We start from the raw sequence: 27,983 nt of genomic DNA on the forward strand, positions 1-27,983 counted from the left end.
AACTCTCATCCTCTAGTTGCCTATTGGCCTTGATACGTGCTAATATAGATAGAAGGGAAAGAGGGTGAGAGAGAGAGTAGATAAAGAGGGTGAGAGAGAGAAAGAAAAGAGAAAGAGGTCTAGAGAGAGAGAGAGAGAGAGAGAAGAGAGTGAGAGAGAGAGAGAGAAATATGGTGATAGAGAGAGAGTTAGGAAAGAGGTAGAGAGAGAGAAGAGGGTGAGAGAGAGAAGAGAAAGACGGCGAGAGAGAGAGAAAGACGGCGAGAGAGAGAGATAGAGATAGACGGCAAGAGAGAGAGAGAGAAAGAGTGCTTGGGAAAACTGCGACCTTATTTTCGTGTACATAAGCGGCCTGATACTGATACCCACCCCTCCCCCTTCAAGTTTAACTGTGCACGTTTGAACTCTCATCCTGGAGTTGCCTATTGGCCTTGATAAGTGCTAATATAGATAGAAGGGAAAGAGGGTGTGAGAGAGAGAGAGAGTAGATAAAGAGGGAGAGAGAGAGAAAGAGAAGAGAAAGAGGTCTAGAGAGAGAGAGAGAAGAGAGTGAGAGAGAGAGAGAAATATGGTGATAGAGAGAGAGTTAGGAAAGTGGTAGAGAGAGAGAGAAAGACGACGAGAGAGAGAGAAGAGAAAGGGAGTGAGAGAGAGAGAAGAGAAAGACGGCGAGAGAGAGAGAGAAAGACGGCGAGAGAGAGAGAGAGAAAGACGGCGAGAGAGAGAGAGAGAAAGAGTGCTTGGGAAAACTGCGACCTAATTTTCGTGTACATAAGCGGCCTGATACTGATACCCACCCCTCCCCCTTCAAGTTTAACTGTACACGTTTTAACTCTCATCCTGGAGTTGCCTATTGGCCTTGATAAGTGCTAATATAGATAGAAGGGAAAGAGGGTGAAAGAGAGAGAGAGAGAGAGTAGATAAAGAGGGTGAGAGAGAGAAAGAGAAGAGAACGAGGTATAGAGAGAGAGAGAGAGAGAAGAGAGTGAGAGAGAGAGAGAAATATGGTGATAGAGAGAGAGTTAGGAAAGTGGTAGAGAGAGAGAGAAAGACGGCGAGAGAGAGAGAAGAGAAAGGGAGTGAGAGAGAGAGAAGAGAAAGACGGCGAGAGAGAGAGAGAAAGACGGCGAGAGAGAGAGAGAGAGAAAGACGGTCAGAGAGAGAGAGAGAAAGAGTGCTTGGGAAAACTGCGACCTAATGTTCGTGTACATAAGCGGCCTGATACTGATACCCACCCCTCCCCCTTCCAGTTTAACAGAGTTAGAAAGTAAAAAGAAAATGGCTAAACCTTTGTTTACATGTTTTACAAAGAGCAAAGTCACCTTCGCCGGCAAAAAACTTCAAGCAAAAATAAAAACATTTTCCCTACGTCAATTTTCGTGTAATTTTGGAATTTTGCTTTTTGGAGTGCGATAATTCCGTTGGTAATAACGGTTCGAGTCGAAAACTAATATTTAACTGTGTTATAGTATCAATTACTCCTCCGAAGGCAGTTTTTATGTACCTCAGCCGCAGCCGACATTTTACTGAGCTGACGTCACGTCACGTGATACGTAATGAATAACGTTACAATGACAGGTTTTTTGGGGGCCCCCCTGGGAGAAAAACGATCAGTTGACCTCCTTCTACTGGTCCGTTTGACGTGAAATTTCGATATTTGTCATCCGGGATATGGGGCTTCGATATGATACCAAATTTATCAAGTCTGGTTCCGTCTTTCAAAAGTTTTAGCGTTACAAACAAACATACATACACACAGACGTTTAAGAATTATATATTACTAGCAGGGCTACCCGGCGTTGCCCGGGACCGTATAAACAATGAAAAAACAAAAGCAGATATTGAACAGATGTTTTATTCTTAGGGGAGAGGAATCTTTCAGAGTGAGAGAGAGAGAAAGAAGATAAAGAGTGTGAGAGAGAGGCAGAAGAGAAAGTTGTTCCATCCTCTTTCCCAAATTTGACTACTGTTCACGTTTGAACTCTCATCGTCGAGTTGATCCTCGAGTTGCCTATTGGCCTTGATAAGTGCTAATATAGAGAGAAGAGAAACAGGGGTAGAGAGAGAGAGAGAGAGAGAAGATAAAGAGTGTGAGAGAGAGGCAGTAGAGAAAGTTGTTCCATCCTCTTTCCCAAATTTGAATACTGTGCACGTTTGAACTCTCATCGTCGAGTTGATCCTCGAGTTGCCTATTGGCCTTGATAAGTGCTAATATAGAGAGAAGAGAAACAGGGGTAGAGAGAGAGAGAAGATAAAGAGTGTGAGAGAGAGGCAGAAGAGTAAGTTGTTCTATCCTCTTTCCCAAATTTCACTACTGTGCACGTTTGAACTCTCATCGTCGAGTTGATCCTCGAGTTGCCTATTGGCCTTGATAAGTGCTAATATAGAGAGAAGAGAAACAGGGGTAGAGAGAGAGAGAAGATAAAGAGTGTGAGAGAGAGGCAGAAGAGAAAGTTGTTCCATCCTCTTTCCCAAATTTCACTACTGTGCATATTTGAACTCTCATCGTCGAGTTTATCCTCGAGTTGCCTATTGGCCTTGATAAGTGCTAATATAGAGAAAAGAGAAACAGGGGTAGAGAGAGAGAGAAGATAAAGAGTGTGAGAGAGAGGCAGAAGAGAAAGTTGTTCTATCCTCTTTCCCAAATTTGAATACTGTGCACATTTTAACTCTCATCGGCGAGTTTATCCGCGAGTTGCCTATTGGCCTTGATAAGTGCTAATATAGAGAGAAGAGAAACAGGGGTAGAGAGAGAGAGAAGATAAAGAGAGGCAGAAGAGAAAGTTGTTCCATCCTCTTTCCCAAATTTCACTACTGTGCACGTTTGAACTCTCATCCTCTAGTTGCCTATTGGCCTTGATACGTGCTAATATAGATAGAAGGGAAAGAGGGTGAGAGAGAGAGTAGATAAAGAGGGTGAGAGAGAGAAAGAAAAGAGAAAGAGGTCTAGAGAGAGAGAGAGAGAGAGAAGAGAGTGAGAGAGAGAGAGAGAAATATGGTGATAGAGAGAGAGTTAGGAAAGAGGTAGAGAGAGAGAAGAGGGTGAGAGAGAGAAGAGAAAGACGGCGAGAGAGAGAGAAAGACGGCGAGAGAGAGAGATAGAGATAGACGGCAAGAGAGAGAGAGAGAAAGAGTGCTTGGGAAAACTGCGACCTTATTTTCGTGTACATAAGCGGCCTGATACTGATACCCACCCCTCCCCCTTCAAGTTTAACTGTGCACGTTTGAACTCTCATCCTGGAGTTGCCTATTGGCCTTGATAAGTGCTAATATAGATAGAAGGGAAAGAGGGTGAGAGAGAGAGAGAGAGTAGATAAAGAGGGAGAGAGAGAGAAAGAGAAGAGAAAGAGGTCTAGAGAGAGAGAGAGAAGAGAGTGAGAGAGAGAGAGAAATATGGTGATAGAGAGAGAGTTAGGAAAGTGGTAGAGAGAGAGAGAAAGACGACGAGAGAGAGAGAAGAGAAAGGGAGTGAGAGAGAGAGAAGAGAAAGACGGCGAGAGAGAGAGAGAAAGACGGCGAGAGAGAGAGAGAGAAAGACGGCGAGAGAGAGAGAGAGAAAGAGTGCTTGGGAAAACTGCGACCTAATTTTCGTGTACATAAGCGGCCTGATACTGATACCCACCCCTCCCCCTTCAAGTTTAACTGTACACGTTTTAACTCTCATCCTGGAGTTGCCTATTGGCCTTGATAAGTGCTAATATAGATAGAAGGGAAAGAGGGTGAAAGAGAGAGAGAGAGAGAGTAGATAAAGAGGGTGAGAGAGAGAAAGAGAAGAGAACGAGGTATAGAGAGAGAGAGAGAGAGAAGAGAGTGAGAGAGAGAGAGAAATATGGTGATAGAGAGAGAGTTAGGAAAGTGGTAGAGAGAGAGAGAAAGACGGCGAGAGAGAGAGAAGAGAAAGGGAGTGAGAGAGAGAGAAGAGAAAGACGGCGAGAGAGAGAGAGAAAGACGGCGAGAGAGAGAGAGAGAGAAAGACGGTCAGAGAGAGAGAGAGAAAGAGTGCTTGGGAAAACTGCGACCTAATGTTCGTGTACATAAGCGGCCTGATACTGATACCCACCCCTCCCCCTTCCAGTTTAACAGAGTTAGAAAGTAAAAAGAAAATGGCTAAACCTTTGTTTACATGTTTTACAAAGAGCAAAGTCACTTTCGCCGGCAAAAAACTTCAAGCAAAAATAAAAACATTTTCCCTACGTCAATTTTCGTGTAATTTTGGAATTTTGCTTTTTGGAGTGCGATAATTCCGTTGGTAATAACGGTTCGAGTCGAAAACTAATATTTAACTGTGTTATAGTATCAATTACTCCTCCGAAGGCAGTTTTTATGTACCTCAGCCGCAGCCGACATTTTACTGAGCTGACGTCACGTCACGTGACACGTAATGAATAACGTTACAATGACAGGTTTTTTGGGGGCCCCCCTGGGAGAAAAACGATCAGTTGACCTCCTTCTACTGGTCCGTTTGACGTGAAATTTCGATATTTGTCATCCGGGATATGGGGCTTCGATATGATACCAAATTTATCAAGTCTGGTTCCGTCTTTCAAAAGTTTTAGCGTTACAAACAAACATACATACAGACAGACGTTTAAGATTTATATATTACTAGCAGGGCTACCCGGCGTTGCCCGGGACCGTATAAACAATGAAAAAACAAAAGCATATATTGAACAGATGTTTTATTCTTAGGGGAGAGGAATCTTTCAGGGTGAGAGAGAAAGAAGATAAAGAGTGTGAGAGAGAGGCAGAAGAGAAAGTTGTTCCATCCTCTTTTCCAAATTTGACTACTGTTCACGTTGGAACTCTCATCGTCGAGTTGATCCTCGAGTTGCCTATTGGCCTTGATAAGTGCTAATATAGAGAGAAGAGAAACAGGGGTAGAGAGAGAGAGAGAGAAGATAAAGAGTGTGAGAGAGAGGCAGAAGAGAAAGTTGTTCCATCCTCTTTCCCAAATTTGAATACTGTTCACGTTTGAACTCTCATCGTCGAGTTTATCCCCGAGTTGCCTATTGGCCTTGATAAGTGCTAATATAGAGAGAAGAGAAACAGGGGTAGAGAGAGAGAGAAGATAAAGAGTGTGAGAGAGAGGCAGAAGAGAAAGTTGTTCTATCCTCTGTACCAAATTTGAATACTGTGCACATTTTAACTCTCATCATCGAGTTTATCCTCGAGTTGCCTATTGGCCTTGATAAGTGCTAATATAGAGAGAAGAGAAACAGGGGTAGAGAGAGAGAGAAGATGAAGAGTGTGAGAGAGAGGCCGAAGAGAAAGTTTTTTTGTAACCTCTTTACCAAATTTGACTACTGTGTACATGTGAACTCTCATCGTCGAGTTTATCCTCGAGTTACCTATTGCCCTTGATAAGTACTAATATAGAGAGAAGAGAAACAGGGGTAGAGAGAGAGAGAAGATAAAGAGTGTGAGAGAGAGGCAGAAGAGAAAGTTGTTCCATCCTCTTTCCCAAATTTCACTACTGTGCACGTTTGAACTCTCATCGTCGAGTTTATCCCCGAGTTGCCTATTGGCCTTGATAAGTGCTAATATAGAGAGAAGAGAAACAGGGGTAGAGAGAGAGAGAAGATAAAGAGTGTGAGAGAGAGGCAGAAGAGAAAGTTGTTCCATCCTCTTTCCCAAATTTGAATACTGTGCACATTTGAACTCTCATCGTCGAGTTTATCCTGGAGTTGCCTATTGGCCTTGATAAGTGCTAATATAGAGAGAAGAGAAACAAGGGTAGAGAGAGAGAGAAGATAAAGAGTGTGAGAGAGAGGCAGAAGAGCACTAATGTGCACGTTTGAACTCTCATCCTCGAGTTGCCTATTGGCCTTGATAAGTGCTAATATAGATAGAAGGGAAAGAGGGTGAGAGAGAGAGAGTAGATAAAGAGGCTGAGAGAGAGAAAGAGAAGAGAAAGAGGTCTAGAGAGAGAGAGAGAGAGAAGAGAGTGAGAGAGAGAGAGAAATATGGTGATAGAGAGAAAGTTAGGAAAGAGGACACAAGCGGTTCTAATAAAATGTGCATCCATAGGAGATAATGCCTGGGAATGGGTGCACTGTTTTTGTTGGTTTTGAAGCTGCCTCTTCCCTCCCCCACAGTTTAACAGTGGTGTGACGTCAAGAGAAAGAGGGTTAGAGAGAGGGAAGAGTAAGTGGGTGAGAGAGAGAGAGAGAGAAAAAAGAGAAAGACGGTGTTGGTTTTGTGAAAAAAGTTGTTATTTACAATTGTTCGCCATTAGTGGATGTTGACGTCACATCACGTGACATGACTAAGCGTTTTTTTTTTTTGACGTATGAATAACATTTTTTGTTTTAATTATAAAGTCTACACTTAATTTTATAGAAAATAATGCATATATAATAGAAAAAAAAATTTACTGGTTTTGTTGGATTCAAGTGGATCCCCCCCTCCAGTTTAAGAGATAGGAGGTCACGTGGTAATATACAAAATGGCTAGCGTAAATATAAAGATCGGTTTTATTATCGACGAATATATTGAAAGCTGAATTTTTTTATTCCTGTACATTTTTTCCTGACATTTTTCGTTAAAACTCTTGTATAAATACTTTTTTTAACCAGTTAATCACGTTGGAGACATTGTCATGAAGTTTAATAATATATAGAACGAAGGAGAAGAGAAATTACAAAAGTATCGGTAAAAGAAAGTTGTTATTTACATTTGTTCGCCATTACTGGATGTTGACGTCACGTCACGTGACATGACTAAGCGCTTTTGGATCATTCAAGAATTACGTAATAACAACATTAAAATGACAGGTTTTTTTGGGGCCCCCCTGGGAGAAAAACGATCAGTTCACCCCTTTCTACTAGTCCGTTTGACGTGAAATTTCGATATTTGTCATCCGGGATATGGGGCTTCGATATGATACCAAATTTATGAAGTCTGGTTCCGTCTTTCAAAAGTTTTAGATTTATATATATAGATGATGATGGCTAATAGATCCAGTTTAGTGAAAAGAAACTATTTTAAATTCTTGTGCTGACTGCAAGTAAGAGGAGATTATAACTTTAATCTAGAAAATTACTTTTCTTTTCATTTCGATTAAACTATAGACTTTTCAGTAATTTACAACAAATCAATGTGTGTTTATTTCCAGTAAAGATAGCTTTTAGTCTTTTCACTCTCCCTTCTTTAGAATATACTGTTTTCTCCTCTATACTTAAAATATGGAATAAAAAGAGAGAGTTACCAGATATATGCCGCTGAACTTATTTATGGTTAATATTTTCCCCTTCATCTAAAAGATAATGATGATGTGATTATTTAATTAAAGTTATAAAAACCTCTTCTCTGTATAGATGAATAATAAGAACTTACCATTTAAAAGAACATCATGTTCTTCTTTCTGCTTAATCAATTTCTGATTCAATGCCAGATTCTCTTTGACCAATTTGGCATTATCATTTTTATAATATTCAACATTGGAAGCATCCTCTTCTGGATTATCTTTTTTCCCTTGCTCTGCCTTTGTCTTGCGGAGATTTTCAATGGTTTTCACAAGGTCTAAAAATAGACGCTCAACCAGAGGCAATGACTCAATCGCCAGAACTTCCTTGTAACCAAGTTGATCAAGGCGATGCCGAAGGTTTTTCAATTTTTGTGTAGCTTCCATGGGTCCTTGGGATGCCATCACAGAAAGATTTTCATCCCATCACCATTAAAAGAAATAACTGTAAAGAATAAATAAAACAATGAAATTAGAAGATGGAATATGAATTTACAATATTTAATAACACCTCCATCTCTTATCAGCTTATTTGATTTGATATAACAATGCAGATGATTTTCCTCTCATTTTGTCTGAGATTGGCATAACATTGTAATGCAGATTAAGTTTATTCTTGAAAACCAGCATGACATCATTGTTTGTGTAAAGAAATGGCTAAGGAACAGGCAACTTGTTAGTACAAATGATGGAAAATATATTACTCACGGATAAGGGTTAATGAGATTTTCAATTGGATGATGAAATAATACTATGAAAGGATGGAAAACAATGTTTGATTAATTCAGAAGACAACTCTAGATATTCATTGACATTGAACATGAAAATAACTATGTCTTAGTCTGTAGGAAAGTAGTCACAAGATAACATATTCCAGGGGAAGGTAAAGATTAGAGCTCAACCAAGCTATCAGGGCATATCAATAGAATAGAGAAATATTGGCAACATCTCTTCTATGAGAAACAGGATTTAGAGAAATACAGGGTGACCCCAAAAACAAAAAAAAGCTAAATGGAGGCCATCTAGAACATATGCTGTAGAACAGAGAAAAAAAGGCCAAAGACCCTAGTGTTTTGATGTGATGTTTTGTAATATAATAAACTAGTTGTCACCAAAGTTTCATTTCATTTAGACAAAACACTAAGAAACGGGGCCTAATTAGAGTTGGGTCCGTTTTTTGGGGGTCACCCTGTATTAGTCCAATAGTTATACTTAAAGGAAAATGACTTGTTGTCACTTGTGCCTATATTATGGAATTACTATTTCATTTGGATTCTCCTCCACTCCCCCTCGTCTCTCATTTTAAATTTATCATTATTAAATTACTTATGATAAATCCTATAAAAGATACTAATTTGTTCTTAGCTAATGATATTATTTTCTGGCCATTTGATAATATTGATATTGGCTTCCATTAGAATAATCATGCCTACCATTTTATAATTATATTACATATTCTATTCTTGTTTTCTGAAACATTTGATAATATTGTAGAAATATTTTGTAAAACTCAGTTGTAATTTCTAACTGAAAATCTTCAGCTCAACAAGATCGCACATCTCTCTGTTGCCAATATCATCCAAACAAGATTGTTTTCCTTTTTTTTTTTTTAACAATTATTCAATTATAGCCGAGTAAGCACTGTTTTAAATTAGCTGCAGCAATCAGCTTGGTTGGCTTTTCTTCTATCAGAAATCAATGAATAAAAACAAAAATGTAATCACTTTGTCAGAAATGTTAATTGATTAATCAACTTTTGTCCATCATGACTTTTTATAGCCAGTTGTGACAAATGTAAAAACAATATAATTCATAGAATCGTGTTAGTAATAAAAAGAAAATAAATGAATGACAAGTACAGAACTTCAAAATAGCCGAGTGAAATTGATTCATATTCATAATAATCAAATAATTATTATGAAAATTTTTACATATTTATTGAATATGATAATGAAAATAGTATGGAATGAATTAAATCTTTACAATATAAATGTTAAAAAAATCATTGTATAAACTACAAATCTTGATTGATATAAATTCAAAAAGTTTCAGATTAAACATTGAAATGACAATCTACGATTTTAATGTAATTATCAAGAGTGATAACCACATACACAATTATCAAATGCTGTAAATAGTTGCATTTAATATTTAGTTTCGTTCAGAGAAGTTGTTAACACTGCAGAACATTATATGTAGACTAACTAGGATTTTACAAGATAAAATTACAATGATAAATTGCAACCTGGAATTACTCCACAGTATAAGCTAAATTCAAACATTGTATGACAAATGTTTTAAAACTTGATTTGGAAATTTAGTTATTTTGCATTTAGCTGAACAAAATTTAAACCAGAATAATTCAAAATTAGAAACAAAGATACAAATCACAAGTAATATTCGCAGAGTTAAAAATAAAAATAAAAGAGGATGTTTGTGTAGATTGGTGATCTTTTGAACCAACATATGAAAATATTATTACATACTTATAGGTCATGTCAAAATTAGTATACATTTCAAAAATCACCAAAAATAATTTAGAAAAAAAAATATTTACAAGCAAAAATTATCGAGTTTAGCAATTTATAGAGTTTTATTGTATATTTTAATGTTGGAGAGTTCACAAGATGCAATTGATAATTTTGACTAAATAAATATGTACAACTATTTTTAAACACATGATCTTGGAATGTAATTGTGGCTGGATTTTTTATTTAAAATACTTCTAAATAACTGCAACTCTGGATTCCAGCTATGCAAATAATTTGCGATATCCCCTAGAAAAAGTGGCTTTGATCAATTTGTGCTTTAAATAGAAATAAGCTGTATCTTCCATGTGACTTATTTCATCATTCTAAGATTCAACTCCATACACTAGAAGTGGAACCATTTGTGTCTGTGGTTCCAACAAATGATGTTCTTGCTACCTTGAGGAAAGACAGGCAAGACCAAACTATTTCCTGGTTCTCAGTTCGTCCAGAGTATCAGAAATAACAGGATACAGAGCAGTTACTGGAGGGAGTAATGTCCATTTTGGGGACACAATGCAATCTCCCGCAATATCATATTTTAAAAATATGGAATATCTGTGGAATCATATTCCGGAAATTACATCATTTCTCTTGTTGTCGGTGGTGGCAGTGGTGGGGGGACTACATTAATACTGAAAATTGTGACAAAGTAAAAGTAGCCTAATCATTATACATGTCAATTCATTAATGTAATTATTTGGAAAACCTGCTGAGTTATGGTCAAGAAATGATATCATTTCACTTAAAATGACGGTGTCGGTAGTCGTGAGGGAAAGAACACAGTAATGTGGAATTTTGTAGTGAAGCAAGGGTTGCCTAATCACTAAGCTTCTCAACATATTTGGGTATTTGTTTGTAAAACCTGCGGAGTAATCTTCCGAAAATGACGTCTTTTTTAAAACATTTTGGTGTCAATAGTGGAGAAAGAAAATGAAAAACAGTAATGTGGAATTTGATAATGAAGCCAGGATTGTCTAATCACTTAACTGTGTCAATGTAATTAATTGGAAAATCATGCTGAGACATCTTCCGAAAATGACAATTTTTCTTACAGTTACAATTAGTGCCGATAGTGAGGAAGGAAAGAAACCCAGTAATGTTGAAATTTATGGTGAAGCAAGGGTTGCCAAATCATTGACCAAGACAATGTATTTATATATTAATTTGGAAATCTTAATGATCCATCTTCTAAAAATGATTTTAATTTTCTTAAAATTATGGTAGCCTTGGTGGGAAAAGAAATTATTTCACAATACCAGTCCAGAGTATATTGTTTTATATATGTATTTAAATTACCCATTCGAGGGCAGGTAAACTTATTTTAAATATGTGTTGTACATTACCCATCATCGCGAAGGTAAAATTATTTCATATACATGCTGTAAATTACCTATCCTGGGGAAGGTACAATTATTTCATACATGTGTAATACCCGTCCAAGGGTAGGTAAAATATTCTTTTACTCGAAATAGCAAATGATACATAGACATTAAAAATTCCTCTATCCTAAGACTAACAAAAATGTTAAAAATCAACTTCAATTTTCTCATTGTTTATATGGTCCCAAGTAACGCCAGGTAGCCCTACTAGTCTATTATATAAAGGGCAAAATGGGTATGAGTGTTTGTATATGTCCACGAAAGGCTTTTCGCATCAATTGATGAGAAGTTTCGCATCAATTCATGAGAAGTTTTCAAATACTTCCCAGATCGTAATGTCTCACATTCGCAAATGGACGTTGTCTCTATCTTTTTTTTGATTGAGTTAAACAAAATTCTCATCGTGCCGTCATCTCCAGTGTCTGTTTGTCTTTTTCGTATAAATAAAGCAAAACTATTCGAATGCAAACACAAACACTGGGTAATATCTTTCTGTAATTGGTCCTTGGTTAATGTAGGAGAAAGCCTCCGCACTGATACAATTACTATTTATTTGGATACTGCCAGAGTGCCCCCTTTTTGGGGGAGCTGGTCCTCCCCCCCACCGACATTATTAAATAACCTTGTGTCTAATTTGCTTTCAAGGAGGTTTAAAACCGCCATTTCTGCAAGTCATCTTTTGTCTTTGATTGACTACGTTAAATTTGAACGCTTTAGACTTCTGGTTGTGTCATGGGGTAGTGGTAAGATGTCAGATTTTCTTTTACTTTCTTTTCAGTCTTCGCGTCACGGGTTCGAACCTGCCTGCATTCTACCACTTATTCTTTTGTGTTTTTTTTTGATCAACACACACCTCCAATCACCAGGGCAACGCTTTAAAAAAGAAAATTTCTCACCTTAAACACTTTATCCCCTTTCTTAAATCTTGTTTAGAAATAATGTAACTCCTCGATATATTTCTAAATGTATCTCTCATGCCAAATTGTCCCATAGTTTTATTATTCAATTTTATTTTGAGGCCGATCGAGTAGTCATTTGAGAACTCTCAAATCCGTCTCCACTGCACACCTCAAACCTTCTCTCTGCAGGGCAGAAACGGTTTGTGAATATCCTAGACCTTTTAAGCGAATTATAGAGATACTTTGGATATGATCCTACCCCCGTTTTATCCCCCCCCCCTAGTTTTATACGGGATAACATTCCCCATTCGTGATAGTTTAATTATTTTTTTTGAATAATTTTTATTATATATATATTCTTTCAATGCGAAAGGAGAGATCAGGGCTCTGATTGAATCAACACTGAAAGAAGTTGCTGAGTTTACATATTTGGGTAGCAACATAGCTTCCACAGAGAGAGATATCGAAATTTGCATCTCAAAAGCATGGGCCGTTCAGTGTGGATTTCAGGACTAACTAACAAACTGAAAAGGCAGTTCTTCAGGGCAGTGGTAAAGTTTGTCCTTGTTTATGGTGCTACAACCTGGACACTCACCAAAAGATTGGAAAGAAAACTAGACAGCACATACACCCATACGCTTTGAACAGTATTAAATATATCTTGGCAAAATCATCCCACGAAGCAGCAACTTTATGGCAAACTACCTGCCATATCTAATATCATCAGAGAAAGATGTGTAACCAAGTTATGGGGTTGATATGCCGTTAGAGAAAGAGCCAAAAGAACAAAAAAATAGGACGATCAAATGACTCTGTGGTTAGAACAGACAAAGGAAAAAGTATGTCAAGAGATACTTATTGTTGTAACGGTCAGAGTTTGGAGTGAGCTGGCTGTTTATTTTGAAACACAGAATTCGAGATGAAATGACAGGCGATTGTTTATTTTAGAAAACAAGGTTTGAAAGCTGATGACAGGCAAGTTTTCTTGTTGTAAACATATACAAACTCATGATGTTTAAAGGGCATTGATGGATATGTATAATTCCTCGAACACCGTAAAAAGAAAAGAAGGAGAAGAGAGAAAAAGAGAGAATTCGATTTTGGCGAATTCAGATAGTGTTAAAGTCGGGCAGAGAGGGCTTTTGACTTAAAACACGTATCTCCAATGGCCGAAAAACTTATCTGAACTCGAGTCACAAGCTACCGTTTCAAAATAGCTACAGCCAACTTCCTTCAAACTCTGAAATATTATTAGACCATTATTATTGTGAATAAACCCAGATTAATTTTTTATTCATGTGTGGAATCGTTTTTATGTCCTTTTTCACCACACGGCTCTCTTATCAGCGATGTTCGCCGGTAAGCGGGTACACAACGTCAGGTCCGGAGTATAAATTTAGACGATCAACTGATAATTCTGTCACTACCAATACCAGCAACATTAAAACGGCTAAGAATTATCACCGGTAGTGGTCACTGGAAGGACGAAAATAGTGAGCTGCAAACCGCCAGAGTCGGGCCGTTTTCAGGCTGCCGTAATTGGAGTGGAAGAGTTCTGAGGTCGACGATCGTCTCAATCGACCGGCTGAAGGCGGTGACATTTGGTGGCCGTTGACCAAGGATTATCGAAATCAGGAAGAAGGTGTGTTAGCTAACCAGGCAGACGGATTCAAAATAAACAAAAAAAAACAGGAGGTTTACTGTTTACAACAGGTGGGACCTCCCAACAAGCGAGTCAACAAAAGCAGCGCAGAACCAACAACATGTCAGCGATCAGGTAGGAAACCACCTTATTTTCGTTCTTATCACTTTCTTTTGCTTGTCGGTATTCATTTTTGGACTTCTTGTGGGCTTTTTCAAACAGCGCTTATATTTTTTTTGTTTTGTCTATTGTTATTTAATACGTAATCCGCTAGGACTACCACCATGACCAATGAAAACGGTAGGTCTGTAGTGGAGTTAGGGCGTAGGATTGAAGAAGGGAGACGACTAACCCCAAAACTTAACGTAACGGGATCCAGAGTCCCACTGTTCACAGGTTTGGCTGTGAAGTTGGGACCCTGGCTCAAAGCAATAGAGAAGAAAGGGCGCATCTATAACCTGTCGGATGCCGATATGATTTCACTGGCATACGACTATACCGAGGATGCTGCTTCAGAATGGATTGGAGAGTATTTGGATAAATACAAATCCCAAACCAACTGGAAGATGTTTGAAAATGACATCCAGCGGCACTTCGGCAGTCACTCAAACCGAACGGAGGCAGCTCGAGCGCTGGTAGGTGTGAGACAGCAGAGGGGTGGCGAATCCATCGCTCACCTAGAGGGACACATGAGCGTTCTCGCTAAGGTAGCTTACCCAGATCAAGATCGGAGAAATGATCCGGCTACCCAGGCCCAGCTGGCAGAGTTCTTCACGGACGCTTTGAGCAATTCCCTGTTGCGTGAGGACGTGGCAAGGGCACAGCCTAACACGTTGGAGGAGGCCTTTGTACAGGCTCGAAGAGCTGAAGCCCTTCTCCTGAGATTAGGAAAATTAGAGGAGAACCAGACAACCTGGTTGAAGGTCTGCTATGGATGCGGTCGACGAGGACACATCCGAGCAAAGTGCCCTGAGCTTCACCAGAGTGGGGAAGAAGAAGCCTCGAATCCAGAACACTGGGACTTAAGGGGAGGGGGGAGACACATACCCCATCCCAACTTTAAGAGGGGTCTAGTGTGCTTTGTTTGCCAGAAAGAAGGGCACAGGGCACATAAATGTAGGAATAGGGATAGAAAGAATCCACCCGGACCCAAATTAAAACTCACGTCCCCTAAGAAGATTCCAACAAGGAAATCTTTAAACTAGTTAGGGTTGCCCCAATAGCGAAAGGGCGGGTGACCCCTAGGAGAGATAAGAATGTCCGGAAAAGCATAGATGGGGCTTTAAAATTAAAATGCTACAATTGCGGAAAAGAGGGGCACTATAGTTACCAGTGCAGAGACGGGGTGCACTGTTTCAACTGTGGCCGCCCGGGACATCCAAAGAGGGCCTGCATGCTGAGGCCTAAGTGTTTTAAGTGCGGCAGTGAAGAACACTTAATTCAAAGTTGCAAGGCGAAAGAGTTCGTACGGTGTGACGAGTATAAGGAAAGAGGGCACACAGCAACTAGCTGTCCACTAAGGAAGAAGGAGACATGCCAGGGGTTTGGGAAGAGCGGGCATTTGTGGGACAGTTGTAAAAAGAGTCAATGATGGAAGGGTCAAGAAAACATATGACGTTGGCGACCCAGTATACTACAGAGCACAGGTTAGAAAAGGAAAATTAGATCCTAGATGGAAACCGTACTATAGGATAGTAAAACAAACGGGACCAGTGACATATAAAATATGGGATCAACTGACGAATAGAACGAAGAGGGTTCACGCGTCAGACATCTGTGAAGCCAATATTAGGGAGTGGAAAATGCCTAATATACAGACAGATAGACCCGTAAGGAAAGCCACCCTGATAGATCCGGAAGGAGATTGGGAAGATACGGATAGGTGGGCTGATGAGGTAGCGGATGAACAGGAGTTAGAGTTAGAATTTGAGGTAGAGAATACCGACTCGCTACCAGAGATAACAACTACGCCTCCAGATTCGGAAGGTTGGGAATCTGAAGATGATATTCCACTATCGGTACTGAGAGATAGAGAGGCTGGTAATGAGAATAGGGCTGAAGAATCAGAGAGCAATGCGATTCCGTCAACACAGCCCCCAGAGGTAATAGGCGATGTTAGGGGACCTAGACTTTTGCGAAGCAGTGTAAGACGACCTATCAATGTTATCTCTAAAACGGGGAAAGTTACAAATAGTGATGAAGAGGATAAGGAAGACGAAGAGGATGAAACTGATTCTTTCGTTAAGTTATTTATGGAACTGGAATTGAGTGACTAAAAATAAAATGGAACAAATAATAAAGGAACGTTACTATGTGTATTTGTAGGATGCGGCGTCTAATAATGATGATGGCGGTGATGGTTGGATTGACAGTAGCGTTACGCCACACACACAGTACAGTATTTTAGAAGACCAGCGAGGTAACGATTACTCATTCTAAGTGAATCCTGACGTTCGTCATTGATCTGAGAGCGTATCGGAAGGTTCAAATGGAACTAGAAGACGAAGTTAACTTAGCAGCGCACTTAAAGCTGCAGATGCAAAAAAAATCAATCAAAACTTGGGATAAATTCTAATACAGCGTTATTTGTATCACTAGGAGGACGGTTAGATAAGATGAAACAAAGACTCCGATACATTGGAGGATATTTTAGGGATATTGGATTGCTAGCAGCAGATGGGACCAAAAAACGAGTTAGAAAGAGATCTATACTTCCTTTCGTAGGTAAAACACTACACGTATTATTCGGGACCGTATCGGAGAGTGACACAGAAGTATTAGAAAGGCATATAAGCAGTTTAGAGGAAAATCAACAGAAGATAAAGCACGTCATAGAGGAAAGCTTATCAATAGTGAACGTTACTAGATACGAACTGACAGAACATAGACAAAGAATAAACTGGCTATCCCATACAGTCGTCAGCCTAAACGAAAGTTTGACTTTTATGGCTAGAAGAATAAGTATGGTAGAGGCTGTAACTAAGCAAATACTGGAACTGATGACGATGACAAACCAACTCGACTCATCAATTCAGTTATTGACAGTGGCAATGGAACATGTTAGGACACAATTCGCACATGTCACCGAGCATCATACCCCCCAAAGACTTAAAAACAATACTTGGGATGCTTCAGGCAGACTTGCCACATACTTTACGCTTACCAGTAGATCCAAAGAAGAGTCTATGGGAATATTATAAAACCTTGAGTTGTGCTACGATGTTACAAAATAAGATTTACGTAATGGTTGAGTTTGCTTTATTGGATAGAAATAGCGACTTTGAAGTATTTAATGTAATTAATTTACCGATACCGTTTCCTACTAATGTCACTGAGAGGAGAGCAGTAGCAAGGTACAAAGTTGAAACCGAAGGAATAGCTTTTAACCTAGCCCGAACCAAATTCATAGTGTTGTCACCTAGCGAAGCACTAGCGTGTAAGATGAATGCACTAAGAGTTTGTGCAGTAGAAAGTCCCATCTATGCAACTAACAGACACAAGTTATGCGTAGTTCAATTATTCCAAGGTAATGATGAGGGGATCGATAAATATTGTGAAGCAGAGGTGTCGATTGATATACTAACCCCCCAAGCTATACATCTATCTGATGGTGTTTGGGCAGTTGCCTCAACTAGTGAACGGAAGTTGTCGAAAGTCTGTAAGGGACGGCAACAAGGGGAAATACTTATTCATCCACCTATGACCATTATAGATCTACCTATGAGTTGCGCAGCGTTTGGCCCAACTCTAGAGATCTTGCCGTCCTACAGATTTAAAGAGAAGTTTGAACTCAGAAATGACTTTCTGTCATTAACTAGAATACCGCGTGTAAATTGGTCAAAGGTATGGACACCTATCACTAAGGAATTTCCGAAGATAAAAGCTCGCAAAATTCCACCTCTTTTGAAACTGGGCGGAAAGATCGATATGAGCGAGTTATTAGATGAGTTACGAGCAGTGAAGGATGGTAATGAACCAGAAAAATGGCGATGGGAAAAAGTAAGTAAATGGTTAAATCCTACAATAATCATCTTGGTCGTGATAATGATAATAGCTTTTCTAGTGTATGGGAAAAGGAGAGTTAGCTACATCAATAGCCTCCTAAGGGCTAGAAAGGATGCTAATAAAATAGATAAGGACAAGAGTAACCCTCAATTAGAGCGCTTAAAAGGAAAAGTCCATTCGTTGTTTGAAATGAATAGGGATGAGCATGAAGTGAGGGATGCTACCGTGGTTTCTGATAAAAACACCACACCTGATCAATCTGGTACAGAATCAAGACTACCAGTGAACCCCGCATCTAATACCCTACCAACGTTGGAGATACATATGTGAAGAAGCCGGATAACCAAGAAAGAGCCATGGAATGAAATCCAAGAAAAAATGGACTATTGACTAAATAGTTGCATGCATTGAAATGTGTATATGTATATATATATAAAAAATAAAAAAAAATTAATTAAAAAAATTAATGAGGTTTATGGGCAATCGTATGAACTGAAAGCAGATTTGAAAAACGCTAAACTCTAAAAGAGAACTTTTTGCATGTGCATGAACGATAAAGTTTTTTTCTTTAAGAATGAATCCAATTGATGAATTATTATAAATTGTAAAACCACAAAGAGCCATGGTATTAAGGCCCAGAAAGAAGAAGTGGGTTAGAAAAAATATTGAGTCCAATATTGTTTCTTTTAAGTGGGGGAGGTATGTAACTAAGTTATGGGGTTGATATGCCGTTAGAGAAAGAGCCAAAAGAACAAAAAAATAGGACGATCAAATGACTCTGTGGTTAGAACAGACAAAGGAAAAAGTATGTCAAGAGATACTTATTGTTGTAACGGTCAGAGTTTGGAGTGAGGTGGCTGTTTATTTCGAAACACAGAATTCGAGATGAAATGACAGGCGGTTGTTTATTTTAGAAAACAAGGTTTGAAAGCTGATGACAGGCAAGTTTTCTTGTTGTAAACATATACAAACTCGTGATGTTTAAAGGGCATTGATGGATATGTATATATTCCTCGAACAAAAAAAAAGTAAAAAGAAAAGAAGGAGAAGTAAAAAGAAAAGAAGGAGAAGAGAGAAAAAGAGAGAATTCGATTTTGGCGAATTCAGATAGTGTTAAAGTCGGGCAGAGAGGGCTTTTGACTTAAAACACGTATCTCCAATGGCCGAAAAACTTATCTGAACTCGAGTCACAAGCTACCGTTTCAAAATAGCTACAGCCAACTTCCTTCAAACTCTGAAATATTATTAGACCATTATTATTGTGAATAAACCCAGATTAATTGTTTATTCGTGTGTGGAATTGTTTTTATGTCCTTTTTCACCATACTAAAATCCACGGCTCTCTTATCAGCGATGTTCGCCGGTAAGCGGGTACACAACGTCAGGTCCGGAGTATACATTTAGACGATCAACTGATAATTCTGTTACTACCAATACCAGCAACATTAAAACGGCTAAGAATTATCACCGGCAGTGGTCACTGGAAGGACGAAAATAGTGAGCTGCAAACCGCCAGAGTCGGGCCGTTTTCAGGCTGCCGTAATTTGAGTGGAAAAGTTCTGAGGTCGACGATCGTCTCAACCGACCGGCTGAAGGGGATGACAGATGCTTACGATTTGCTGGTCATTTTCTGAGGAGCAAGCATGAATTGGTGAGTGTTGTATTGCTATGGACTCCACAACATGGACGCACAAGATCCACGTACATCCAGCAAATAGCACATGATGCCAACTGTGAACCTGAAGATCTGCGGCAGCTGATGGAAGACAGGAAACTCTGGAGAGGAAGAGTCACATTGGTCCGGGCAAGGAGCCCGTCATGATGATGATATATATATATATATATATAAATACATATGTTAATTTATTTTATTTTATCGTTCCCTTTTCCCTGTACATATATTTTATTATAATTATAAATAAGTTGTTTTCATTTTCATCATTAATTTTAATTTCTTCCCCATATTTTCTTTTTTAAAAAGGATAAAAAAATGCCATCGTTTGCCCCTGATGAAGATGGTGAAAGACGTCTAGGGTCCAAAAGAATTCCTTTTTCTGTCATTTGTAAATTCTGTACCACAAATAAACTCTTTAATATATATATATATATATATATATATATATATATATATACTGGCTGTACCCTGCCACGCATTGCTGTGGCTTAATTTCGTGTAATGGAAAATTCTAATAAAAAGAGAAAATGCATGTTTCTTATATTCTGAGTACAGCAATCCACTCCAAAAAGGCGAAAATGAAAAAAAATATGGTACTCTCGCAGAATTGGATCCGGATCCTCGGTAGTTACCATCAATCATGGCTTGGGCTCGACCAACCTTCAGTGGATTAAGCCGAAAGTTGCTAAATCATTGAAATGCTAAATAGTTTTCTTTTTTATTGTATTCAAAAATGTAAGTTTTTAATAAATATTTGGGTAAGGGGGGGTGTTACTATACACAGATTCGAAAAAGTTGTTCAAAAATGAATAAATGAAAACAAAGGTAAGGTAAATTACGTTTCTATCTAACTGGATAATTTTTTAGCGTTTTTATTTAATGTAAAATGTTTAATCGGCTCAAAAACGCAGTGTTTATCTATGTATTTGAAAAAGACGAATGGTCGCGGACTCTGTTGAATACGTTAAGTTTGGTTGGTTGGTTGGTTGTTTTGTTTTATGGCATATCAACCCTTTTCAGGTTATTTAATGCCGAATCTGGTGATTTTGAAGAACGATTTTTTAATATAGTATATTTGTTTTTTAAGTCGTATTCTATTTAACCCACAGGTGCTACCACTCCGGGTCAGAGTGGACCTGGGAGCAATGGCAATTAAAGGGTGGCTCCACACTCCCTAAAGCCTGCAAGCTGGGGCCCTTACCATCGGATATAGTTTAAGGTCATATCCAGGACAACGTTAAGTTTGGGAAAATCAGTTAAACACTATACAAAACAATGTCAGACACCTACTGATTATATGTTATTGTGACATAGGCTGACATATTCGGTGGGTTTCTGATAGTATTTTGTATAGTTTTTTAGTTTTAAATCATTTTCTCAAACTTAACATCATCAACAGTGTCCATCACCGTTTGTATTTTTCAAATACACTGATAAACACTGTTCTTCGAGCCGACTAAACGTTATAGTAAATAAAACGGCGATGTATTACTAAACACAGAAACGAAAAAGTTGTTGAAAAATAAATATAACAAATAAATGTTATCAAAAGCAAGATAAGTTACTTTTCTACCTAACTGGATAAGATTTTAGTGTTTTTATTTAGTGTAAAATGTTTAAACGGTTTGAAAAAATGTAGTGCTTATCTGTATATTTGAAACATACAAATGGCAGCAGACTGTTGAACACATTAACTTTGGGAAAATGAGTTAAAACTAAAAAAACTATACAAAATACTGTCAGGAACTCACTCAATATATGTTACTGTGACATAGGCAGACATGTATTCAGTGGTTTTTAACAGTATTTTGTATAGTTTTTTTTTTAGTTTTAACTCATTTTTCCAAACCTAATGTGTTAACACAGTCTGCCGCCATTTGTAATTTTCAAATATAACAGTAAACGCTGTGTTTTTTGAGCCGAATAAAACTTTTGCATTAAAAAAACAAAAAAAATTATCGATTTCGGTAATAAAGTAACATATCTTGCCTTTGATAATATTTGTTATACATTTATTTTTTGACAACTTTTTCGAATCTATATGTACAGTAGTACAAACCCAATAAAAACACTAAAAATTATCCAATTAGGTAGAAAAGGAACTTATCTTGCCTTTTGAAAATATGTACTTGTTATATATTTGTTTTTGTTGACAACTTTTTCAAGTCTTTGTGCAAGTACAAACCCAAAGTGTATTTTTCTGTCTAATTTTATTTTTGTTACCGCGCTTAAATTTAAATTTCACGATATCTTTTTGGGGGGAGGGTATTTTTTTTTACATTAGGTCCACCTCCACAATTTTCGACTATGCTGAATAAGAAAATCTCATTTAAAATTTGCAGAGGCCATTAGTTTTCGAGATATAAAGACCTGTACTATGCACTATAATTCACTGACGGCCATGAATAAACACTCCCAACCTCCCCATATTAAGAACGGCTTTCGGAATAAACAACACCCATGCCTAACCACATGTTTTAACCTTTTACCTGTCTTTCGTCTTTTAAAAACGGCTTTTGGAATAAATACCACCATTCTCCCCATGTTAAGAATGGCTTTCAGAATACCCTACCCATGTTGAAAATTATGGAGGTGGACCTAATGTGAAAATTTACCTTTTGTTTTTTAATAAATTGTTAGTTGAAAGCACAGAATAGTGACAAAACATCATCCCCTCCCCTTGGTAAGAAAAGCAAAAAAAAAAATAATGGTTTTCTTGGTAGAAACTTTTCTGTATTTCACCTAACAATTTCTGGTGCTAATGAACTTACTAATCCGCGCTATTTTTTAAATCGAATTTCCAAGTTTAATTAAAGTTTTATGATATGTTTTTTTATTCAATTGTAAGGTTAAAGTACAGAATAGATACAAAACACCCTCCCCTCCCCATGTTAAGAATGGCTTTTTAAATAATAACGTTATTATTTCAGCATGGATCACTCTCTACATGAGTACCTAATATTTTTTTCAGACATTCTTACCATAGAGAGGGGTTGGTGTTTTGTAACTATTCTGTGCTTTTTTAACTAACAATTTATTATTAAAAATGATATTGTGAAAGTTGAATTTAACTTGAAAAAAAACAAAAAAACAATGTGAACGGCGCGTTCAACATTGTAGCCGGACCTTATTTGGCAATAAGGTCATGTGAGTCGATTAATGGGTGCTAATGCACTTACTGATCCGCGCTATTTTTTAAAATCGTATTTCCAAGCTTAATTAAAGTTTTATGTTTTTTTGGTATTTTTTTTAGATTAGGTCCACCTCCACAATTTTCTTTTAAATGACGACTATTAAAGGTTTCCGACTATGCTGAATATAGAAATCGCATTGAAATTTTGCAGAAATAAGTAGTTATCGAGATATAGATAGTTGTTTTATGCATTGTAATCTTTGGCGGCCATCTTTGTTACGCGCGTAGATTTATTTATGACGCGCGCAAGCGTGTAAAAAAGACGGCTGCATTATACAAATTTTTAATATCTCGATAACTATTATTTCTGCAAAATTTCAATGCGATTTCCGTATAGTCGAAAACCTACAAAAGTCGTCATTTAAAAGAAAATTGTGGAGGTGGACCTAATCTAAAAATTTACCGTTTTTTTCATTCAATTGTAAGGTTAAAGTACAGAATAGGCACAAAACACCCTCTTCTCCCAATATTAAGAATGGCTTTTTAAATAATGTTATTATTTCAACATGGATCAATAAGCGCACGAAGTACCCAATTTCTTTAAAAGCATTCATATTTTCTTATATAAAAACAACTTCTGTAAAAAAAAAAGAAAAAACGTGCACTTTCAATCTTTGTTAAAAAAAGGTTTTCTTGAAAAAAAAAAAAAAAAAAATACGGTAAAAAAAAGCAAAGAACAAAACATTAATCGGTATTCATGCAGAAAGTGATCTGTGCTGAAATAATAACGTTATTATTTAAAAAGCCATTCTTAACATGGGGAGGGATTTTTATACCTATTCTGTACTTTAACCTTACAATTGAATAAAAAACATATCATAAAACTTTAATTAAACGTGGAAATACGATTTAAAAAATAGCGTGAATCACTCTCTGCATTAGCACCGAAAGTACAGAATAGTTAGAAAACATCCTCCCTCCCCATGTTAAGAATGGCTTTCTAAATAATGTTAATGATTCAGTACTGTTCCTTGTCTGTTTAAGTTTAACTTTTGTTTATTAAATTGTTAGGTGAAAGTCCAGAATAGTTACAAAACACCCCTATCCCCATGTTAAGAATGGCTTTCTAAATAATAATGTCATTATTTCAACGGGGTAGCTTCTCTGCATAAGTACCATGTTTTGTTTTTAAATTGTTAGGTGAAAGGACAGAATAGTTACAAAATACCATCCCCATGTTAAGAATGTCTTTCTAAATAACATTATTTCAGCACAGTATTTTCTATGCATATGTACTATCTATTTTTGTTTATTAAACTGTTAGGTGAAAGTATAGAATAGATGCAAAACTCCCTCCCCATGTTAAGAATAGCTTTCTAAATAACGGTATTATTTCAGCACGGTACCTTCTCTGCATAAGTACTATCTTTTGTTTATTGAATTGTTAGGTGAAAATATAAAATAGTTACAGAACACTCTCCCTTTCCATGTTAAGAATGGCTTTCTTAATGGCGTTATTTCAGCACGGTACCTTCTCTGCATAAGTACCATGTTTTGTTTATTAAATTGTTAGGTGAAAGTACAGTACTCATGCAGAGAGTGATCCATGTTGAAATAATAACGTTATTATTTAAAAAGCCATTCTTAACATGGGGAGGGGAGGGTGATTTGTACCTAATCTGTAGTTTAACCTTACAATTGAATAAAAAAACATATAATAAAACTTTAATTAAACCTGGAAATACGATTTAAAAAGTAGCGCGGACCACTCTTTGCATTAGCACCAAATATTATTTAAGCAAGTTACCAATCCGTAAAAAAAAAACTGTACTTTTACCAACCAATCTTATATCGAAAAAAAAAAAAAAAAAAAAAAAAACTCAAAAAGCAAGCGACAAACTTTTTTTTTTTTTGCCTTATGTAATAAAGAAAAAATGTTTAAATTAAAAAATTTGGAAGATAAACAAATGAATTATGTTTTTTTTTGTTTTTTTACTTAAAGAGTAAACAGAAAATGAAATCTACTTCATTTCGTCAATTCGTGGCTGTGAAATGAATCGAACCGGAAGTTCAGTTTTATCAACAAAACAGGTTCGCACTAACGGTTCCGAAAATATATTTATTTTATTTAATATTTTAATAATTTGTGAGGTAAATTTATTTTAATAACATAAAAACATCCCTTGACTCTAAAGATGGGTTGTCTAAAAATTTCAAATAAATTGGTAACGTAGAAATATGGTTTTATTCACTTATAACAAACCAAGACTTACATTTTATATATATATATATATATATATATATATATATATATATATATATATATATATATATATATATAATATACTAGCTGTACCCGGCTACGCGTTGCTGTGGCTCAGTTTGTTAAAATGGAACACATGTGAAAGAGGAGAAAAGTTTTATTCTTTTTTTCAAGAGAATGTACAAATTATTTTTTTTTTAACAGATGTTAAGAAAATAAACAGAAAAATACTTCCACCATTAATTATGCAAAAAATAAATACAATGTTGATTTAGTGTTTCAATATGCTTATAAATTATGATAAAACTTGCTGAGTATGCACTGTTTTATGGTTGTTGTAAAAATGGAATGGAAACTTAAATTTCGCTTCGTTTTAATCTTTCTTAATTTTTTAATTGTGCCCTCCTTCAAACGAATATAATCAAAACAGTAACGTTCAACAATTGTACTTTATGTATATAAAACACAAAATATTTATTAAAAAAAAAATAAAAAAAAAAAAAGTTAATAACGAAAGGGAAATAATTCCATTTTTAAACGAAAAAGTCAGTTTGGTATATCTTTTTGTTATTTTTTACATAAGTCCTGCTTACCATTCACATTGGAAATGTCGCCATTTATAGGTTGTCGGGTACGTTTACAATGAATAAACACTCCAATCTAGTAGATGTATCAGAATTTTTGTAGGAATTTTTTACCCCCCTATCACGAAACTGCGAATAAAATATAAAAATCTCGTAATTTCTCTTTTAAAAGTGGGTTGTTTATTTTCTTTATGGATTATACTTCCAAAATAAACTATTAAAGTTGTTTTAAAAGTAATAGAAATATTTTTTTTTATTTTTTAAAAAATAGTAATGAATTTTACGAACTCAATATTTTTCAATTTTTAAACTTTAAAAATCTATCAAAATTTTTCTATTGATCTTATTTTTACGATATTTTCAGGGTCAATGTGAAATTTTATGCTCTTTCCAATAAACCGAATATAATATTTTAGACAAACGTTTTTTTTTATTCACGCCCCCCCCCCATTTTCAAGTGTCTAGTAAAAAGTAAATAATTAATTTACACACCAAAGTTTTATATATCACAAATTGAAGAGAAAAAGTCAATAAGTAATATATTCAAATTTAAAACAAAAAAAGTAGTGTTTTTTAGAAATTTACCTGTAAAGTTCGAAGTTTAAAACCTGTTTTATTAAACCACGTTGTTTGTTTTTCTTTTGTTTTTTTTTATGAAACCTTGGTCCTTGCTCCTTTAATTGAAAAAATAAATTAGGACTTGAATTACATTTTTCGAGTAGTTATAAGCTTGGAAAGACAGGGGGTAGAATAATTCACGCCTCCCATTTTGAAATGTCTATTAAAAAGTAAATAATTTATTCACCAAAGTGTTATATATCACAAATTGAAGAGAAATGGTCAATAAATAATATATTCAAATTTAAAACAAAAAAAGTAGTGTTTTTTAGAAATTTACCTGTAAAGTCCGAAGTTAAAACCTTTTTTTTTTTTTAAAAACATGTTTTGTTTTTGTTTTTTTTTTAATGAAACCTTAGTCCTTGCTCCTTTAATTGGAAAAAAAAATTAGGGCTTGAGTTACATTTTTCGAGGAGTTATAAGCTTGGAAAGACGGGGGTGGAATTATTCACTATTTTTCACGAAATTTCTTACACACCTACCAATCTACCTATGTTAAGAACGGCTTTCGGAATATGCACCCTTAACCTTGCCAGAATACCCGAAAACCTATAAAGTTGACGTGTCGAATGTGAATGATGAGTTGGACGTAATGTAAAAATGTACCGAATTTAAAAGGGAACGAAATTCAAATTTCCGTTCCATTTTTACAACCGTAAAGCAGAGCATTCTATGCAAATTTTACCTAACTTACTGTATTAATGCTATTTCTTTTAAGCATGAAAAAAAAAAGGTAAATATCCAGATACGCTACTACAGAACACGACCACTCTAACTTGTTGTTTTACAGGTAATTGAAGTTGCTGACAACGAATCTGATAGTCAAACTTGGGGCAAATTTACCTTTTGCATGGTATTTACCCCTGAACCCACGAACTTCTTTCCACCATTTTGCAGCTTCTGTTTATGCTACGCGCATGCACGTCAATTCGTGGCTGTGAAATGAATCGAACCGGAAGTTCAGTTTTATCAACAGAACAGATTCGCAGTAACGGTTAAAAAAATATATTTATTTTATTTAATATTTTAATAATTCGCGAGGTAAATTTATTTTAATAACATAAAAACATGCCTCGACTCTAAAGATGGGTTGTCTGAAAATTTCAAATAAATTGGTAACGTAGAAATATGGTTTTATTCTTTTGTAACAAACCAAATTTACGTTTTTATATATATACTAGCTGTACCCTGCCACGCGTTGCAGTGGCTCAATTTGGTGTAATGGAAAAATTTAATAAAAGAGAAAATGCATGTTTCTTATATTAGTACAGCAATCCACTGCAAAAAGGGAAAAAGGCGGCGAAACTGAAAAAAATGGTACTCTTGCAGAATTTGATCTGGATCCTCGAGAGTTTCTGTCAATCATTCATGTTTTGGACTTGACCAACAATCAGTGGATGAAGCCGAACGTAGCAAAAATGTTGAAACGCTAAATGCTTTTTTTTTTGTTGTTGTTTTAAAAAATGTGAGTTAGTAATTAATATTTGGTTGATGGTGGGGGGAGGGGGGGTACTATACACAGATTCAAAAAAGTCGTCCAAAAACAAAGAAATGAAAGCAAAGGTAAGGTAATTTACGTTTCTACCTAATTGGATTTGTTTAGTGTTTTTATGTAATGTAAAATGTTTAATTGGCTCCAAAAACAGAAATGGTCGCGGATTCTTTTGAATACGTTAAGTTTGGGAAAGTAAGTTGAAAACTAAAAACTATAAAATACAGTGCCTGAAACTCACCGAACATATGTTACCATGACATAGGCTGGCATAATCGGTAGGTTTCTGACAGTATTTTGTATAGTTTTTTTAGTTTTAACTCACTTTCTCTAACTTAAAGTAATCAACAGTGTCCACCACCATTTGTAGCTTTCAAATACACCAATAAACACTGTTTTTCGAGCCGACTAAACGTTACATTAAATGAAAAGGGTTTATATTACTAAACACAGATACAAAGAAGTTGTCAAAAAATAAATATATAACAAATAAATGTTATCAAAGGCAAGAAAAGTAAG

At 36.3% G+C, this 27,983-nt stretch overlaps 1 protein-coding gene across 5 annotated transcripts in view; it reads right to left on the minus strand.

The window, feature by feature from the left end:
• The window catches only part of LOC145259152 (centrosomal protein of 135 kDa-like), a 493,729-nt gene that overhangs the window by 392,204 nt on the left and 73,542 nt on the right, over positions 1-27,983 (minus strand). For 4 of the 5 annotated variants that reach the window (XM_080116863.1, XM_080116866.1, XM_080116865.1 and 1 more), the window contains exon 2: positions 7,336-7,688. In XM_080116863.1, the coding sequence (XP_079972989.1) occupies positions 7,336-7,648 (313 nt within the window). In that variant the 5' untranslated portion in view covers positions 7,649-7,688. Of the gene's footprint in view, positions 1-7,335; positions 7,689-26,815; positions 26,885-27,983 lie in introns of those variants that run through there. The other variant, XM_080116864.1, reaches the window with a different exon arrangement.

Source organism: Euprymna scolopes, chromosome 34 (assembly GCF_053919585.1).
Source record: "Euprymna scolopes isolate OS-2025 chromosome 34, ASM5391958v1, whole genome shotgun sequence".
In the NCBI taxonomy this organism is placed as follows: Eukaryota; Metazoa; Mollusca; class Cephalopoda; order Sepiida; family Sepiolidae; genus Euprymna; species Euprymna scolopes.